The sequence below is a fragment of the Lonchura striata genome, chromosome 5 (genome assembly GCF_050655825.1).
Source record: "Lonchura striata isolate lonStrDom1 chromosome 5, ASM5065582v1, whole genome shotgun sequence".
Classification (NCBI taxonomy): Eukaryota; Metazoa; Chordata; class Aves; order Passeriformes; family Estrildidae; genus Lonchura; species Lonchura striata.
The window spans coordinates 18,301,340-18,321,874 of NC_140707.1; the positions used below are offsets into that span (position 1 = coordinate 18,301,340).

Consider the following 20,535-nt stretch of genomic DNA (forward strand, 5'->3'; position numbering starts at 1 on the left):
GCAGCAGCGCGCCGCGATCCCGCCCCGGCCGGCGCTGAGGGGCGCGGCCTGGCGCAGCCGGCGGGGCGGGCCGGAGCGGGCTGGGGCGGGCCGGAGCGGGCTGGGGCGGGCCGGAGCAGCCCGGGGCGGAGCAGCCCGGGGCGGGCTGGGGCGGGCTGCGGGGCGGGCTGCGGGGCGGAGCAGCCCGGGGCGGGCTGGGGCGGGCTGCGGGGCGGGCTGCGGGGAGGGCCGGAGCAGCCCGGGGTGGGCTGGGGCGGGCTGCGGGCTCTGCGCTCCGGGCTGGCGGCTCTGCCTCCGGTGACACGCCCGCAGCTCCGGCCCCGCTCGGAGCTTCCTCACGCCCTCCGCCTGTCCGCGGTCCTTCCCTCGGAGAGGTGGGCTCGGAGGAGCGAGGAGCCGGTGTGAAGGAAGCGGAGCAGGGCCGGGATGAAATTCCTCGCTGCTTACTGCGTGCTGCCCCTCTTCCCTGCGCTGGTCCTGGGCTCTGGGTGAGTACCGGCAGCTCTTTTCCTTAGAGTGCTCCTGCTTTGTTTCCTTTCTCGGATTCAGCGCTTTGAAGAGAAATAATACAGATTTCAGGTGTTACTGAGGTATTAAGTTTAGAGCAAAGATCGTCTCTGATTCTTGTCTCGCGCCGGCTACTGATCGTGTCAAGATTGATTGCTCTTGGTTGGTTTTTGTTTGTTTGTTTGGGTTTTGGCTTGGTTTGGTTATCGGTTTTATTATTGTTATTATTATTATTTTAATGCTGAGAAAGAGATGCTCCTGTGTAATTTGATCCACAGCTTGTGGGGTGTAACAAGGCAGTGACAAATGGAGGCTTTATATATAGAGCAGTTAAACCAGCCGGACTCTGTTTCATTGTGAAGAACGACAGACAGGTGAAACTGAGAATTGCTAACGTTTTCCCTTATAGAGTGCAAAAGATTAAAAACACTTGAAAAATCTCATCTCAGGATTCTCTATCTGAATAATGACCGGGGACTTAATTTTTTTTTTTTTTTTTGCTATAAGGTATTTCTAGCATTATCTCAATCCCAGTAAATGTATAAAAAGTTGCTGCAATCTAGAATAATTCCTTTCTGTGAAAGTGTAGGTGTGAGGAAAACATGAACAAAATCTGTTGCAGCTTAAAAATAAACCTGATCTGACCATGCAGTGTTCTGATAAGATTATTTGTTCTGCTCAGTTGCTCAGAGATAGTATATTGTCTATGTTGTCAGCAAAGAAAAGGTGAAGCTTTGTCCCGTTGTCTTGATGTACACAGATGAGAAATTAATGTTGGATACAGACCAGATCTATTATGATACTACAGTTTAGACTGCTCAACTTCCAGTTCCTCATCAGTAGATCAAACCAAAATTTTGACTATGGTATTTCTCTGCTGTGTTGGAATAATAACACAGAAATAAGTGTGTAATAAATAGAAATTAGTCTCTAAGGCATGTTCTTGGAGCATGTTCTTGTAAAGCGTGTGCACATTTTTTCAGGAAAATGTGACTTTTTCTTTTATCCTGTGTCTCTTCCTGTGAAATGGGCATCAAAGCAGCCTTTTGCAGAAGCACTGCATGTTTTAAGGCTTAAAACATGAGGTGTTCACTGAGATGTAAAAAGGAAAGAAAAAATATGTGTGCCTGCTACATAGTCAAGTAAGGAGCAGCAGGAGCGCATACACAGGCAAATAATAACTGAAAATTTCTGAACAGGAAAATGTCTGAATGCAGGAAGAAATCAGGGCATTGCTTCAATTATCCAGTAACAGCCTTACTTTAGAATGAATGTTTATTGTTATTTTTTGGTGACATTTCTGGTTAGGGGTTCCACAGTGCTGGTCTATGTGAGCCATGCTGATGTGCTTTGGAATATATGCTTGGAGAAATAGATTGTGGTTCAATTCTTCTGATTTAATAAAAGGTCTAAGGAAACTGTCACTAGCAGTCATGTGAATTAATTTGGATTAATAATTTTGTGCTCATTAAAGAGTGATGCATCCTTGGAAGAAGAATTAAAATGGAGAGGAAGCACCAAACTGGCTTTTGCAGACTCAGGTTTGTATCTTTCATGAGCTTGTGCAGATTAACCTGTACAGAAAAGAGATATAGAAAGCTTAAAAACTGCCTGAACATTCATGAGAGTCAAGGTATTTAGTGTGGAGCCCTAAATTGAGTCCTTATCTTTTTGAGCAAATGTTACCAGTATGAGAAATTAAGCTGGATAGTTCTAAAAAAACTTAATGCATTCAAATCCTCCCTCAACTTTCAAAAAATCGTTGGAAAGAATATCAAGAAGTTGAAATTGGCATGTGGATGCTAATTATGGACATCATAATTCTGAGGAGTATGTCTATTTTCATAAGAGCACAATGTTGTGGCCTGTGATGGTTATGTAATTGAGAGATGAAAATGATCAGTGGGAGAGAAATTCCCCTTAAAATTCCACCCAAGTATAGTATGTGTTGCAAAGTGAGTTTTGGTACCAGATTGGTCATCTCATTGCAAAGGGGACTGAAATTCTGTCGTAGAGTTGGAGATTTATAAAAGTCCTGGTCTAATCTCCTCAGCAGTCTTCAGACAGTTTTTAGCTGGCTGTGTAGAAGATAGAGCTCAACATTTCAACAGCACATACAGGAGTTTAAAAAATGCAATGCTGTCAGCATGCCATTTAATGGAAAGAGATTATGCTTTAATCTCTTTCAGCAGAAGGCAATTCTGGCTCTGACAATTAATGCTTGTTGTAAACCTGTGCCTAATTGATTGGTTGGACCCGACAAGGTAGGTTTGCAGGACTAGTTGTTCTTGAAGTAAAGCAGGGTACAATATCTTGCCATGTGAAATTGTTTAGCTAAGGCAAAATACTAACTTTACAGGACAGAGTTTTCCATCATGAGGATTCATTCTGGTAAAAGTTTGTACTCCATTTCATACATTGGTACTGAAAATAGTGAACACAGTACTTGCTGCAGAGGTTGGACAACTCCTGGATTTTTGTTCCTTGTCAGGCAGTGATGGGATCCTTTTTACATCATGTTATGCTGATAGTTTTGAAAGATCTCAGCATGTCTTCAAGCCTAATTGCAACCAAATATGAATTAATGAGTTAAGCTACGTTAAGGCAATATGTAATCTTTTTTTATTTGATACCATTGTTAAGAAGAGGAAAGCTATCACCATTATTTCATAATTGTATGTAACTTCTAAACTTGGTCTAAAACCATACGCATTAATCAATTGCCCATAAAATTACAGAAAGTTCATGATTTTGAAATGAATGATCTTTTCTGCATTATCTAAACTGGATTTTGGTATGGCTTTGAGACACAGTGATAAGTCTTAATCATATTTCTGGTTGGTTGTGGTGCCAAAGTGGTCATAAGATTGAACTGAATTTGCCTATCCAATTAAACATGTATGTTTTGATGGCAAAAGTAAAAATTACTGCTCTAAAATCTGTCTTTCAAAATGTAAAGAGGAACATTTTTGAAGATTAATTTAGCTTGGTAAAAAATATGAAATTGGTGTTTTCCTGTCCACTTTTCCATTTCCTTTGACATTTCAATTTTGGCAGATTTAATGTGGTGTTATAAATTGATTTTTTTTTCAAATGATGCTGAAGACAATAGAGGGTTTTCATATGGCATCAGAAATGAGTCTCACTGCTCTGAGAGTTCAGGGGGTAGACTTGGTGCACAATAAGCTCAGGGTCTTATTCTGTGGCCACTTGCTTGCTTTTGTGGCCCCAGACACCTGAATGGTCTGGCTGGAATGCTTGTAAAAGGGAATCTTACATGAAGGCAGTCATTGGGGTCAGTAACTATGGTCCAGATGATCTTGTCTAGTGAGACCTCCCTACTTTTAGCTAAAAGGACAGTTCTCTGAATATTATTTGAACATTACTATTGAAATGCTGTATACCAATTTTTTTTTTGCCTAAACAACAAAATACAGCTCCTTAGAAGAAGCCTCATGTGAAACAGAGCTTCCCTTTTCTTTTTTCCTTTTTTTTTTTCTTGTGACAGTGCATTCCTTTCTGTCCACATGTGAAATATGACAAAGGTACAAGACACTGAATAATTTGATTGCAGTACAATGCTTCTTACTAGAGAACAGGACCATAAATGCAACAAGATGCACTTCACTAACAATTGTAATAGTTCTGCTACAGCAACTCAATAAATAAATGTAAAAACAACAGGGATGTAAATGGCAGAAGTTTTTAATTGTGGAGAAGTAGCTGGTAGTAATTTTTTTTCCTAAAAGTATAGTTCATTGTCAGTCTTACTGCACTGGTGTTACAAAGCAATCTGTAATACAATGGCTTAAGAAAAATGCATCTTCTGTAGCAGGATAAAAGTAGTGTGCTTATTTCAGGCTGATTAATGAATGTACAGTGTTGATCTGGTATACGCCTATTGTTGGAAGTGATAAAAAATTATGAATTTCTTATTTAACCTTGAGAATGGTTGAGCTTTCCTTGGATGTATTTTTAAGGTCAGCTATTTTCTGTGCATGTGTTGGGTTTGGTAATTATTTTTAAGGGACTTGAAAATAATTTTTCCCTCCTTTCAGATAAAGGTGTGTAAATAACTCAGCCTGTGACTTGAGGAAAAGATACAGAGGAACCTGTCTGATGTTACTGTAGTGGCATGGAGAGAAAGTTGAAAATCTTTGTTTCTAGTTTTTAAGATCATTTTGGTCATAAAAGCATCATCAGATGTTGAAAGTAGCTGTTTTTCATTTAGACTGATATGAGAGTAGATGGAGCCTTTCTTTATAAACTTTGAAGTAAGAGGCTCATTGAATGTTAATAGCCAGAACTGATTCTCACTTGTGAGATCTCAGACTGAGGTCCAGTAGTGTCCCTTCTCTTCCCTTCAACTGAAGAGTATTTCTGCACAGTGGTAGTAGGCTGCTTATTTAGGAGAAAATGTGATACCATTTTTTCTGTAGGTTCTTAACATGCTTTCTGAATTATTTCAGAAATGCAGGGTAATAAGTACAATTTTTCTCCTGTGTAGGGTTCACAGTTTTGTTGTCCAGATTTTCTGGGCCCTAAAAGCTTTCTGATTTCTATCAGTGTGGATGATGATGATTGTTTGGTTAATGGCTTGTAAATATTTATTTTTTAAGTACAGACGTAGTATTTAAATGGGATGTGACTTGTGGCCTTACTAGACCTGTAAACTTTGTGCTTTTGTTGTGGACTGTGTTTAAGTATAATGGGTGCTTAAACCAGTGGTGCAACTACATAATTTCATGGCATGTGATTGGCTTGGTGGCTTTATTTTGATGACTTACAAGAAAGTGCCTAATGCAGCAAACAAGAAGTTACTTGCACCTTGCTGCCAAAGGAACGGAGAAAAATGCATTGGCAATATTGATGGTGCTCCATATACCTAAGATGATGAACCTAAACTAAAAATCCAGAAAGAAAGTCTCAGTTTGGCCAGAAAAACTAATAAAAAAATTCTTCTGTGATGCTGGAATTCTGCTTGTTATGCTGTGTATAATGCACTTCTGCCCAAGAGACTTGCCAAGGAGTTACTTCTGACATTTTAGTGTATTCTTTAGTGTTTAGAAAAATTAGATTGCTGACACTTTTCTGTGTCTCATTTATTAATTTACAGTCAGGACATAAGATAAGGATATATTAACCTGAATTGTAATCCCTTTTTCAGTGAGATTGTGAACTCAATAGTATTTTCTATATTTAATAGAAAACTGTTCACAGTCAATGTTCCTTATGATGTACCACTCTGCAGACAAAGAAATCTCATTTATGCCACTTGTCAAAGCAGTGTTTCTTCCCATTGTCTAGTTTTGCACAATGCGTGTGCTGTCTGTCTTGTAAGGGTCAGGTTGTAAATATTCTCTATTTGGAAGTCAAGGAATATGTTCGTCAGAAAGCAAAAGAAAATTTTCATACCATCCTTCAGTATTAGTATTGTGCAAAGGTTTAAGATGTGCATTGTTATATTTGCTATTTCAAACACATTGGAGGGCAAGTACATTTTAGAAAAACTGAAGAATAAATATGATATTTCATCAAATAGCAGTTTTTATGTACTTTTATGATTTTCTTTACTCTTTCCTTACTTGCTCATCTTCCCCTTTACATAGTTACGGTGTTTTTTTAATGTTTACTTTTACTGGTTTTTATCTTAGCAGTATTTTTTTTGTAGTGTTCCCTCTTTTTCTGCTGTATTTGTAGCTACAACCAATACTTCAGTCAGTCATTAGAAAAATTAGTACATGGATGTTACAAGCTGAAGAAATAGGTGTGTACAGAATTTACTGATATCTTACTTGTTGATATTGGTTAATAGTTTCTATGGAAAAAAGTAGAGAAGTGTCAAAAAATTCTGGTGTATTTTTCATGTGCTGTCTTAGGAAGAAAAGACTCATTTGCTGCCAGCTAGGGTGTATTACCCAAATTGTTGATTTTTCCAGCCATTTACATAGTCTTGTTGTTATTTTTGAATGGTCATACTTGGTCAATTTGTGGTCAGTTTCCTTGCAGGAAATAGGTAGATTTTCTTTGTTTTTCCACTTTCATAGTTAGCAATGCAAAGTAAATCTGCTTTGGACAAATTGAACACTTAGAAAATGGAGTATGTATTTTCTGAGTCACATGTAATTGCAGAACTAAAACCTTTCCCTTTTAGCTGGAGATGGAACTGCAGGAGAATATCTTTCTAATGTCTCCATATAGAAGTCTCCCAGGCCACCACACTTCTATCCATGACCCAGATATATGCTCTTGCTTTGACAGTATCAAAACCTTCTATGCAACTACAGGGAAACAGGGATTTATGGTGGGGCCCAGTCTCTGTAATTTCACCACTGTAAAATCATACATAAACAAATCATCAGTAGTTTTTATGGGTGTTTATGTAACTTCCTTTGGTAGTGAGAGGGAGACAAATTACCTGGTGTACCTGGTAAACAAAATAGTTTACTCATGCTTTATATTTGTTGAGTTCTCTATAGTTGATACAGTTCTTCAGGTGGTTGTGTTGTTGTTGATATGAAAGACTGCAGAAGTAGGAGCTGTGACTTTGTACCTCAGAATTGCTCAGTGAACCGAGAGCAGCAATAAACCCAAAAATTACTCTATGCCCACCATATATGCAACATACTCATCATGTTTGAATGACTTTGCAGCCATGTGTTTGTTTCTAGTCTGTGGCAATAAACATGGGGAAGAAAATTGAGATTTTACTGAAATGTGGAAGAACAGAGCTGACAAGACTGGAAAGCAGCAGCTGTGCTCTGGGTAGCATTAGACTGTTAAGGAAGTTTCTTCCTCTCGAGGCAGTGTAATGAAATGTGTGCTCGATGTGCAAAGAGAGACTGTCTCACTTGAAAAGGGAGAAATAAAATTAATTTTTATACTGCTTCACTTAGTTTTTTTTGTTAAGAAGTATTTTTCAGGATGAGGTGAAACTCAGCAAGAGTGCAGTAAGTTTAGGTGCTTAGTAGCTGAACCTTTGAGATACTATGCTGAAGCGAATCAGTTGATAATTAATTGTTACTTTCAGTGCCAAAATGTCCAAAATAGCCACTGTACTCTTACTGCTTATCAATGGCTGCATAATCCATCAGTCCTGCTGTACTTTTACCCGTCTGTTCTATGAAGAGTACAGAGGCTCCTGTTACTTTTGTCTGAAAATAGATACTGTTGATTTTTTTGTTGGTCTTGATTTGTTTTCTTCCTCCTTCTGTGACAGGAACCAACATTTGCCAAGGGCTCAGATATTTTTGAGAGGCTTAATACCTGTAATCTGCAATGGATTTTCTTTCAAGTGAGCTGAAAGAGTCTAATCTGGTGATTTTTGAATTTCAGAAGGAGACAGCTGGTTGACTTCAGTAACCTTTTGAAACTCTGAAACAAGAGCTATATTCTTTTAAACTTACACTATTCTTTAGGTGCCAAATGGCATGGGGGATTCCAAATAGTTGTGATTGTTAGGAATTCATTCTGACCTCTTTTAGGAAGTTCAGCCTTGCAGCTGTCTTCATTTTACCCTCAGCTGAGGAATAAGATTATTTGGCTTAATGGAAAGGGTAAGGCTTGGGTAATTAGTCTGTACCAATGGTGCCTCAATGACAGTGAAGTGAGGAATAGTCAGAACCTATTATAGCATTGCTGCTTTCCTTCTGTTTCCTTAAGCATATTTAATGTTGGAATTAGTGCAGCCTATGCAATTTAATTTGGTGAAAAATCAGTCTCAAATATTGCTTTCTGTGAGATCACTGCATTCATATATATGTGAATATATGCTTTCATATATTAAAAAACCACTGTCCTCAAGTGCATAGATAGTGAATAGAGACTCATCTGCTTTTTTGTTTACTTGTAAAATCACCATCTGCTCTTTGGTACAAAGATGTGCTGTATTTGACTCAGGGAAGTTCATGAAAGCAGACATTTAATTTAATTTAATGAATTTCTTTTACTCTGTTCCTGTTTCAAACATTCTAGTTTTTTCCCTAATTTTTACTCAGATGGAGCTCCTTTGCCACAAGGGCAAATTGTTATCTGTTCCTGGGCACAGAAAGAATTAAAATGCTGTAAGAATTAAATAGTAAGACTAGTTTTAAAGAAATAATAGTCCATTTGACTCAGAAAAAACCTTGCATTTCTGTCTGTTTTAATGTCCCAGTGTGTACTATTGTCAGTTGCATATGTACCGAAAACTGACAACATTTAAATAGCTTCTGAAAAGAACTAGGAAGAGATACAGGACATGTATAGCAGAACCAAGGATTTAAGGAGTATCTGTTTCCTTTGTATGAGATGACTGCTACATCACTGGCTTATAAAACATAATTGTAAATGTTTAAGACATTCCCATAAAACAGGCGATGTACAGAAGGTGATACTGCAGTCAGGTTTTAATATTTTAGTGTTCACTCAACATTGTTTGTTTCTTTGCTGCTTAATCTTGCTGGTAATGTCACATGTTAAAATGGTATTTTTAAATGTAATGGGAAACTGTTCACAATACTATCCAGTAATTACGAAAACATGGAAGTTTTTATCACACTAGATTAAACTTGATGATACCTTGGAATCAGTATGGAATAATTTAATATGCCTTAATTATTTTAGTGTTTTAGGGAATTAAAGGATCCTTAATGTAGCTTGCACGATTCCTTTAGAAGAATATTCAGTATCTGTAACAGAGCCTTTGTGTTATTATGTGCATGGACCTATCTGGAGAAATAAGCAGATGTGTTTTCAGAAGTTTAACTGCCAAGTAGGCCAGAAACAAACATACATGTCTGAGCAATCCCCTCAACCACCTGATATTCAAGGAAACCATTGAGAAAAATCACTTTACAAAGTCAGATTTGTGAAGCTGCTAGAGCCATTCTAGGACCTGATAGGATGAGGTAGGATATGAAAGGATGGTGATGGGAAAACAGTCTAATTTCAGTGCCTATTAGAAGGAGGTAGGTAAAAAGGGACATTGTGTAGTGAATGAATAAGTTGAAATATCGCTGCTATTCTGATACTATTCACATTATTTACCTGTATCTTACCAGATGCTAAAGGTATCTGGTGCTGCTCTTTATAAACAAAGATTTTTAAAAAATGCTGTTTGTGTAGAGAGACAGTATTGGAGAAGAGACTTGTTAGGCTCTTCATGTTACTGTTCAGGACTTAGAAATTATAGTATTTACATAGCTTTATTCTTTAAAAGCTTAAAAAATGTTTTAAAAATATGTCTTGAAAGTCTCCTAATAAGAAAGCTGTAAAAAAACTAGCACTTTCACTTCAATTTTGGGCAATAGAACAGGTTCTCTTGTGCTACAGATATCTATTCTCCATACATTTTAAACTTCATAGATATATATAGATTATATATACCTAGTGCTAAAACTTTAGGGGTTCTACAGATAAAACTGTTCTATAGATACTGTATATGTGTGGAAATCTGAGTGTTCATTACTAATGAGGAGGGAGAGAACTCCTACCTGATTCTTGTTAATTTAATGAAAACAACTGGCAGTAAGACTCCTCATCTGGAGCAGATACCAGAAGGTCATTGTGTAATTGTGTATGCTGGTAAAAAGAAATTAAGAATTGCAGAATTGTAATAATTTTCATTGGTATATATCTGCTTCTACAGAATTAAGTACCTCAAGACAGCTGAATTTTTTTTCAACAGCTAAGGCATCAAATTTGACTATATTTTTGCAGATAAAAATACCAAATTATTTCTACAGGTAACATTGAGGGTTTTTATATCGTACTACTTCCTTCAAATGCAAGAAGTTATATTGGAGACAAGTATGGTTTCTGGTAAATATATTAACCTGGAATTATTCTGCCAACTTCCACTTTTGCAGTCTTTCAGTTGGACAGTCTTGCATTTCAGTGTATAAAAAGATGTACACTTTCTTTAAATTTCTTGTATTTCAACAGAGTTTTATATTTATGTTGATGATGGCCATTAGTTCCTGTCATTATAGCATAGGTCACACTGCTGAAAGAGAAACTAGCAATTGGTGTATTGTTAAATGCTCACTCAGCTATTGGTAATTTTGGTGTGTGTTTCTTCGTGGCCCAGTTATCAGTATAACCTCTTGTTGCAGCAGCGTGTGACATCCTGAAGTTGTTCCAAATAATTCTCACAGGGGTGTTAAGCAAAGTCTCTCTTCTTAACAGGCTCTGAAGCTTTTGCAAGGTTTGCTTGGAGATAACCTTCTAAATCTTCTTTATAGAAAGATGTGAATCTTTCCAGAGCTCCAGTGCTTTTATGCTTCAGCTGAATATGGGGAAGAGCTTCCTTACTGTTCAGGCGACTGTGCACTGGAGCAAGTGGCCCAGCCAGATTGTGGGGTCCCCCTCTCTAGAAATCCGGAAGAATTCTCTGGACATGGTCCTGTGCCATGTGCTCTGGGATGACCCTGCTGAAGCAGGGAGGTTGGACTGCATGACCTGCTGTGCTCCCTTCCAACTTTACCCATTCTGTGATAATGGGTAAGAAGAGTGCTCATTCATTTACCATCACTTCATTGACTTGCAGCATAGTTTTCAGTCAAGATAATTTGTAGCAAATGAAGCGGCTTATGTTTGGCTTCAAAATCTTACTTGTGTGGAGGAGAAAAGCGAGATGATTGCTTTTCCTGTTTTCTTTCCTTTATTTTCTTCTTCCAAAAGCTGGTGTTGGAATTAATATATAAAGCTTGTTTTAGGTGAAAAAACTGATGAAATCCTGCCTTTATAAAGAGGCAGCTATGGTTGTTTATGGGCACGGTAAGGTTTGCTTCTTCTGCATTTGATTTGTATTTTCATCTTGGAGCTAATCCAAGGATCATTCTTAATAGGCTTGTGTTAATGCCTGTGTCTTAAAATATCCAGAAGACCTGGAATTTCCACAACAGCTTCATTTGGAGTATAAAAATTTTTTTTAAATGGTAGAAAACAAAATTAATTTATGTTTTTTTATGTGTCTGGATAAACTAAACTGATTCTCTGTTTAAACCTGTATAATCCATGTTTGTTGCTACAGTCTAGGCTATGTATAAGAAATGGAGATTGGTTTTGGAGGTTGTTATCTTCTCGTTATTGAAACAGGAATAACAGAATAACTCTTTCAGTAATATATTAAAACATATATATTTATATATTCATAGTGAATGTCAAGATGCAGTCTTTAAAATACTAACATTGAAAATGAGGGAGGACCACTGAGTTTAGATGTTTTAGCCTAAAAACAGCAAACCACCAAAACTCTTGATTTGCACTATGGATTAAGGTGTGACATCCCAACCTCAAGTGGAAGGGTGCACCCAAGATCCATAGGTGGTTATGGTTAAAAGAGGTGACAAAAGTCACAGAGACCACAAAATCTCACCAAAGTTTTATTCTTAAATGACACAATTGGCATGGAAATTGGTATTTTAGCGCCTGTCCTACTGTGTAAGGACATGGGAGTGTGGTAAGATGAAAATGAGAGGGAGGGATGTTGAGCTTAATGAGGGGATGCCTTTCTACAGGTAGCTCTAGGGTGGGAAAACCTAAGCTCCTCACTTTCTGTTCAAGTTAGTTCCCATACTCAGTCCATTCTTTCAGATCTTTCTGGAAATGGGTCAGAGGGCTTCAGAGGTCTTTGGTTGTCTTAATCCCACCTTTATAGTCCGTGCCCACTTCTTGGCCTCATTCTTGCCATTGAGTTGCGCTGCACTGTGCTTATTTCCAAGAACTAGAATAAGGATGTTTGCCCTGGAAAAGTGCTGCCCTGCCTCTGCACGGCTCCCTTCTCCAGTAGCCTCTTTTTCTTTCCCACAGTGTGTTGAAACACATTATACCATCTTTTGGGATTCTACACAAGGTCATGGGAATTTGCCTAGTTCAGATGATGTGTAGCCTTGAGAATATTAAGTGGCTTGACAGGATTACACTAAAGTAAGACTTGAATAACAGTTTGTAGTTTTAAGTAAATTATTTGATTACCTTCAATAATTACTAAGTAAATCACATATTTGATCCCTTTGTAGTCATTGTGACATCCATTGAGTTCACAAATCCCTGCTGATGGTATAACGATATCCTAGCATATTCCTAGCACATGTGGAAAGAGAATAAGAAATTAGCATTCAGTTTAACAACACCAGAACCAAGACAACACTCAGACTTTTTAAAAGATATAATTATGCTCTTATTTAAATACAAGAAAGTTACAGACTTTTTTAAATTCAGCCTTTGATAATTTGCTCTAATTTCTCTAAAATCTCAGGGTTAAAATCTCAGAAAATCTCAGGGTTAAAGCTTCTTATGTGAAAATCAGCTTTTTAATTTTTTTTTTTTTAATTTGCTTCATATCTAGATCCTTGAAGTACTGAGACATACATTGAGTGAATTCCAGTTCTTCATTCTCTATAGCCTTTATATTTTATTAATGCACACTGGATTTACTACTCACTTTAAAGTCTGTGGAACAACAGTAACTGTGGAATGCCTAATATACAGATATGTCTTTTTTTGGTCAACAGGTTTCTTGTTTTGTAACCAGCTAGCATATTTAACTTGAGTTCTATGGGAAAAGTTCATGCATCTTGTTCATTTCATTCTGGGGAAATAAGGAAAAAAGGGATGCTCTTGATGTAAGATTTTGTCACTTATGTTGTGGAAGTACTCTTTCAGGCTTTGCCCTCTTCCCATTTTACTTTTAACATTTGGTATTCTGACTGTTCTTCAGCAGTCTTACAACTTATTTGTGTAAGGAGTTCAAGAATTATCTGTCCCAATTTTATGGCATCCCACTGCCAAACACACAAGAGCTCTCAGGTATACAAACCTTTCTAACTTGCCTTCCTTTTATATTTATCTGAGAGTCATCTTATTCTGGGAAATAAAAGGCATTGTTCTTCCAAGTTTGTGCAATTTTTTTTTTATTTTTCTCAATGATATTTATGAAAATTTTGTGCTTAATGAGTACCTTAATTTTGCTCTTAATTCAGTACCTTAATGAGTACTGAATGGGTGTTGCAGTAGTTGCAATGCACCTAGTGTCCCAGGTACAACTTTAACAGCTCCAGTTCATTTATTAATTTAACATTTTAAGCCTTTGTTTTAGAAGTTGTTTTCCTTTTGTTTTTCTAAATGTTTTCTGTTTAAGAGTGAAATAGGATATTGCTAGCCCTCTGCATAATATAAGTAGGGAAAATACCAGCACTCATCAAATTAGTACTGAGTTTAACAATGTGCCTTCTAATATGATAAAGTGAAGAATGCAGCCATGGCACGGCTGTATTTCCATTTCTCTCAGAATTAACAGGCAAGGCAAAAAAAATGGTATGTATCTGTAAGTAATTGGGCATTGAAGTCAATAGGAAGAGTTGCACATCATAGCTGAAGGATGTTTCTGTTGAAAATTGAATCTAGATATTTAATGTTTAGATTGTGGCACTGAGAAAAGAAGAAAACAATACTCCGCATATAAGACCCACTATCTGAGGTCAGTGACATGGTGCTCTGTGGAGGGCACTTGGAGAAGGAGTCATCCCTGTTTGAAAGAAAAAAACCAATATGCTAAAAAAGTCTACAGATACAATTGTCAAACTTGTTCATATAGCCTGTAAAATTTTCCAGTTACAGTATAGATTTAGACCTGTGAAAGTGCTGTAGAGGTGTCAAGTACAGGGAGGAAAAAATAGCAAAGCAGTCCAACTAGTACTTGTGCTATGCATTTAACCTGCACAGCATTCATGAAGTAATGAGGACTGGGTAAGGCTTTTAAATAAGTTCACCATGAAAAAGTCTAGCTTTTAAACTCGGGAATCTTGACAGTTTTTAAGCCACCCACTCTTCTGGTTAGATAATACCAGCTGTCAGCAGTAGGACATGATGTAGTTGCCATCAGAGAAGTGTGTTGGGATGACTTACATGACTGGAGTTCGGCAATGGAGGGCAACAAGCTCTTCAGACAAGCAAGGAGAGGCAGTGGGGTGGCTCTGTACTTTAGGAAGTATTTTGACTGTAAGCCTTATAGGATTGAGCCTCTGTAAGAATTAGGGGAATGCTAGCAAGGTAGATACCGTGACTGGGAGTCTGTAATAGACAATCCAACCAGGATAAAGAGGGAGATGAACTATTCTGTACGTAGCTGGCTAATGTTTCATGATTCCTAGCCATTTTTGTTTTGGGAGACTAACTTGCCAGATGTCTGTAGAAATGCAACATATCAGAGGCAAGGTGGTCTAAAAGGTTCCTTAGTGTGTGGAAGGGAACTTCTGGACATAGCTGGTGAGAGAGCCTACTGGGGTGGTGCCTCACTAGACCTCCTGTTTACAGAAAGAGAGGAGCTGGTGGGAGATGTGGTGGTTGGAGGCTGTCTTGAGCACAGTGACCCTGAAATGATTGCTTTTGTTTTGTGGGGAGGTAAGGAAGGGTGTCAACTAAATATCTATCTTAGACTTCCTGAGGGTGGACTTTGGCCTGTTCAGGGCAGTGGTTTGGAGAATCCATTGAGACGCCGTCCTTAATAACAAAATGGTCCAGGAAAGCTAGAAAGAAATACTAAGAAAGAAATCTTACAGGTGCAGGAGCAGGCCATCTCCATTGTGCAGCAAGATGAGCCAGCAGGGAAGAAGACTGACCTGGCTGAACAGGGAGCTTTTGCAGGAACTCAGGGAAGAAATAAAAAGAGCTTAAGACTCAGAGTACAAGAATGTTGTTATGCCATGTAGAAAGAAAAGCAGAAACTCTGAAGCTCAACTAAAACTCAAATCTGGCCACTGCTGTAAGAGATAATAAGAAAAGCTCTTATAAATGCATTAAAGAAGATGCATGGAAAATCTCCATTCTCTATTGGATTTAGAGGGAGAACAGTGTGACCAAGGATGAGGAAAAGGTTGAAATACTTAACACATTTTTTGCCTTGTTCTTTAAAAGCCCGGTATCTTCAGGGCAATCAACCCCATGAGCTGGTAGGCAGGGCCAGGGAGCAGAATATATTCCCTGTAATCCATCAAGCTGGGTGGGGGTGCTGATCTGCTAGAGGATCTGGACAGACAGAATGACAGACAGATAAATAGGTAGGTAGATAAACTGACCAACAGAGGCCAGTGCATGAGGTTGAACAAGGTCCAGGTCCTACACTTCAGCCACAACAACCCCTCCCAGCACTACAGGGTTGGGGAAGAGGGGGTGGGAAGTGGCCCAGTGGAAAAGACACTGGGGATGCTGGTATGTAGCCAACTGAACATGAGCCCGTGTGTGCCCAGTTGGCTGAGGCAGCCGGTGGCATCCAGACTTGTATTAAGAACAGTGTGACCAGAAGGACCGAGGCCTTGGACAAGCAATTGTCCCTCTGCACTTGGCACTGCTGACACCACACCTTGAGTCCTGTGTCCAGTTCTGGGCCCCTCACTGCATGACAGATGTGGAGGTGATGGAGCGAGTCCAGAGAAGGGCAGTGAAGCTGGCCAAGGGTCTAAAGTCCCATGGGAGACAGCTGAGGGAGCTGGGGTGTTTAACATAGAGAAAAGGAGGCTCAGGGGTGACCACATCTCTCTCTGGAGCTACTTGAAATTACAGCAAGGTGGGGATCAGCCTCTTCTCACAGGCAGTTAGCCTCAAGCTGTGCCAGGGGAGGTTCAAGTTTGATAACAGGAGCAATTTCTTCACAGAAGGGGTTGTTAAGAATGGGAATGGCCTTCACAGGGAGGTGGTGGATTCACCATTCCTGGAGATGTTCATGAGTGACTAGATGTGGCACTCAGTGCCATGGTCTAGATGACAAGGTGGTGTTCTGTCGAAGGTTGAACTCTGTCTCAGGTGTCTTTTCCAACTAATTGATTATGATTTCCCGTGCAGGTGTGGTTTCTCTAGATTACTAGAAATAAACATAACTAATAAAAGGTATGAAAAAAAAGTCAAGTGCACAATATGTTCCTTATGCTTAATAAGATACATTTACATTAGGGATCTAAAGCAGTTGTTACAATGTCATCCAAGAATCAGAAATTAGTAAGATGTAATATTGTACCTTTCATTTAAATCTAGCTAAGATTTTAAGATCAAGATTTTATGTTCTGTCTAGAAAAGCTCTAGGAAAACCTGTTCTCACAGGAATATGCATTGAAATTCGTGCTATAGCTTTACCATAAACATTTGCCAGTTTCAGGAGTTGTAGCATCTTGTGTCAGCCCTGTTCTACACTGTGTCTCATGCTACTAGTATTATGTACTGTGAGTAATGGTAGATCACGTAAATGTTACATAAAGATTGCAAATTAATGTGACTAAACATCACAGCATATAATACTGATTTTCTAGTAACACTGTTAACTAGAGCCAGGGTGAACAAATCTTCAGAACATTAATTTGTATTTATAATTGTGCTGTTTAATACAGACTATAATGATATTGACCTTTGTGCACAAGGATAAACTAATCCTCAGGTTTAAAGTAATTGCCACACTATATTTGGTATTGACTAAACAGTTACATTACCTTCAGCATCAAACAGAAGCAACTTGCTAGACTTAATCTCAGACAATTTTAGTTTAGCAAATTCTGATTTTTACGCAATTATTAAGATTGTAGACTTTGAAGGATACCACAAAAATAGGCCTGACTTTGAAATTTAATTTAGACTGGTAGACCCAAACTATTTGGGAAGATACTGTCTTTCCCACATACAGAGGAGTCCATTTCATAATGGGCTCCTAGCTTTCAAGCCTATTTGTCAGAGGCAGAAGAACTAATTTTTATAATTTCTAGGCTAAATGTTTGGTTAAATGTATATATATATATACATGTAGAGGATAAAGGATTAAGCATATGCAAATACTTGTAGAGAATTCCTGGAGTGTACTTAAAAATTGAAGAGAGAAAATACAAAGACTGTATAATGACGTTTCCTTTCTCATGTTGGATGTTTGGCTATTTTGGTCCTACCTCACTTCTTTTAAGTGAAAATGCTGCTTTTTCTGTTTCATGGTGGCTCGGCTGTTGCTTGTAATAATTACTTCGGACGGAGGGCTATTCAGCTTTGGAATAAAAAAATCTGTCTTTAATTTTGGCTATTCAGGGGACCATAGAAACTCTTCTGTTGAGAACTAAAAAGAAAAATTGTTTGAACAATTTGAACAGCTGATAACTGTACTGACTTCCCCCGTAAGGTTTTCTTGATGATCCTGTGATGGGAGTAGAGAAATTGACCTGAAAGTGAGGAAATTTTGTGCAGAAGTTTTGTAAATGTTAGAAAACATTATTATAATTAATGTATTAACAAGAGTATTAACTTTCCATAGTTTTTTGTTATGTTTTTTCATAACTTGATTGTGCAGATTGTGGTTGTTGTGGTGTAGAAATCTATCTGTGCTGCTTTCCTTCATTGCAAAAACAGATCAGCTCCAATTCTTTCCCTTTCAAGGTGATAGATCTACTTGCAAATAACTGACTTGCAAATAACTTCCATCACATTCTCTAGTTCTATTTTTTTTACACAATCAACCAGTTTTGGAAGACAGAGGGCAGGAAAATGGGCCTGATTATTAAATGAACTGTTTTAGCATATATGTTATTAGGGTATTAGGGTTATTAGGGTGTTATGGGATTAAATGGGGATTATGACTTGGCATGAGAGAGGCATTATGTAGATAAACAGTTTTTTTCATGACTTGTTCATTTCAATTTAGTACTTAGTCATTTGGTTTAATATCTTCCAGTTTTTCAGAGAAGTGTTTCCTAGTTAGTACTAAGATTCTTTTTTCCTAAACCAAAGAAGGGATTTTTTGGTGGTTTACGAACTTCCTTGGAATGAAAATACATTATTTTCAGAATTAAACAAAACCAAACCAACCAAGCAAACAAAACAAAACCCTAAACAAACAACAAAAAACCCAAACAAAAGCACACAAAACTTTCTAGAAGCTCGTTGTCAATGGTAGGGTTTTGATTGGTTGTTGTTTTTTCAGGGTGCTGGGTGTTGTTTTTTGTTGTTGCGGTCTGGGGTTTTTTACTTTGGAGGAGGTTGTGATATTTCTGACTTTGGGGGGTTTCTTTGGAAAGAGGTTTTTTTGCTGTGTAGAGGGAGGGTTACTGTCTGGAGCAAAAATGCTGTCTGGAGCATTTTTATTGGTAGAGGAATTCTTACTGAATGAATGGCTAACAAACATAATGATCCTTGAAAGATTGTTTTTTCCCCTTCCTTCTGTACATAGGTGTTATGGAAGTAATGTAGTTCTGTGAAAGTATGTTTGTGAGCTCGTTTAAGGCAGAAAATATTTAGGGTTCTCACTGAAGGCTTAAGCAACTTGACTCCTTGAATTGTTGAAATTATGCCAGAAAAAGTAATTCATGTACTTGGATTGTTCTGGTTCTTAAGAAGGACTGGAAGTGTTCAGTAGTACCTCTGCTAGGATTCTCTGGTGGCACCTGCTGTTTCTTTAGTTTCTGTGTATCATTTAATCTTGTCTTTACATTGGGGTTAATCTTAGCGTAAAAATACTCTATAAATGTAAAATGTGCTTAAACTTGCTGTATAAGAAACAATAGAAAACAAACCAGCTAGTTTTGCTTTTACCTCTTTTGTTGTGTATTATTTTCTGTATTTCTTCCCATAAAACCTCCTCGCATAGAGTTACATAAGGACTGAAGTAATTTCAATCTCTTGAGAGAATAATAAAGTTCAGGAAAAACATCAAATAGTACGGAAGACAAGAATTCAAACAATGTGGGGTGTATTTCTAATTCTGCATATTTTTTTCTATGAGATTGTTATTTTTTATTTATTTCTTCTAGTGTTTCTACTGTTCTTTAGAGTATGTTTATGAAAAATACTTGAGGGTTCAACAGCATTAATTGACTAGACAAAATGCTTCATGTAGCAGAGGACATATCTGTTGCAGCGGCAAAATGTGAACTAGCAGACCAGTTGAACATTAAGTTATAAATTATCTAAGAGATAGCAACTAAATTGTGGGACTAGAGACAAGCTGCTTTTTGGTTTGGGGTTAACCTGAAATCTCTGTATTCCATTGCAGAAAAATAGTAGTTTCAGGTCCAGAATCCATTCCCTGTACTTCTAGAATACATTTGGATTGAAATAAAAAAGAGAATTTAATGTATCTGAGCAGAATGGTCAGTTGTTCTCTTCAAGCAGAATGAAGTAAGAAAGCACTGTCACCCACCTTGCATAAAGCTCAGCAATCAGTTTGAGGCCTGTAATATTTTTCATACTAATGTATTTGTAAGACCTTCATAAAAGTAGTGTTTTGAGTTGTTGGAATTATTGCTTATATATTGTTACACTGAGTCCTAAAAGTTAGACCTTATTTTATACTCCAGAAATTATTCAAAAATGCAATTTTGGAACACAAAGTAATCTTGGTTAAATATAAAGTGAAGCTGAACAGTTTTTTATAATTGGTGTTAGTAGGGAATTAAATTTTTCATGCGTTCCTTAAGGAAGCACTAAAAGCTATAAATTTTTTTTTTTTTTTACATTGTATATGTATATTCTATGTGCATGTATTTATTGTGTATATATATTCTAAGTAAATGTGTTTATGGAAACTTAAAAACTCCAAAAACTCTGCTCGAAGTCTCCAAAGCACCTACCCATAACAGCTGGTGCAATGCTATTTGCATTAATAGAAATACATGACAGATACAAATTACATGACAATATTCAATTCTTGAATGTTCTATGTTTAAAAATTGACTGAGTACACATTTGATTGTGGAAACCACTGAAATGTGTTGAGTCTCCCCCTCAAAAAAAGAAGTCATAGTTAGTGTGTGTTTGCAGGAATTTATCTTGGAGCTATCCTGAACTGGTGAACATGGTCAAGAGACAGGAAGAGTAGTCAGGAAGATCACCAGTGCAGGCAGCAGAAGAGTAAAAACCCAGGTCCTGAGTCACAAGATGAGGCAAGCATTCCTTTCATCAGTAAAAAGTCATTTCCAAGAATATCTGCTTCTGCACAAGACACTTCAGGTTTCTGGGATTGATTTGTGAAAATGCACTGTGAAGCAGTTAGAAATATTTCAAATATGGAGCAGTCCTGCTGTC

At 37.7% G+C, this 20,535-nt stretch overlaps 1 protein-coding gene across 3 annotated transcripts in view; it reads left to right on the top strand.

Moving 5' to 3' along the window:
* The first annotated feature begins 225 nt into the window (after positions 1–225).
* Positions 226–20,535, top strand: part of LUZP2 (leucine zipper protein 2) — a 117,644-nt gene continuing 97,334 nt past the window's right edge. For all 3 annotated transcript variants that reach the window (XR_014955500.1, XM_085579892.1, XM_077784368.2), the window contains exon 1: positions 226–488. Coding sequence is in view for 2 of the 3 variants with exons in the window: in XM_085579892.1 (XP_085436018.1) it covers positions 427–488 (62 nt within the window). In the remaining variant the exon portion in view is untranslated. The remainder of the gene's footprint in view (positions 489–20,535) is intronic.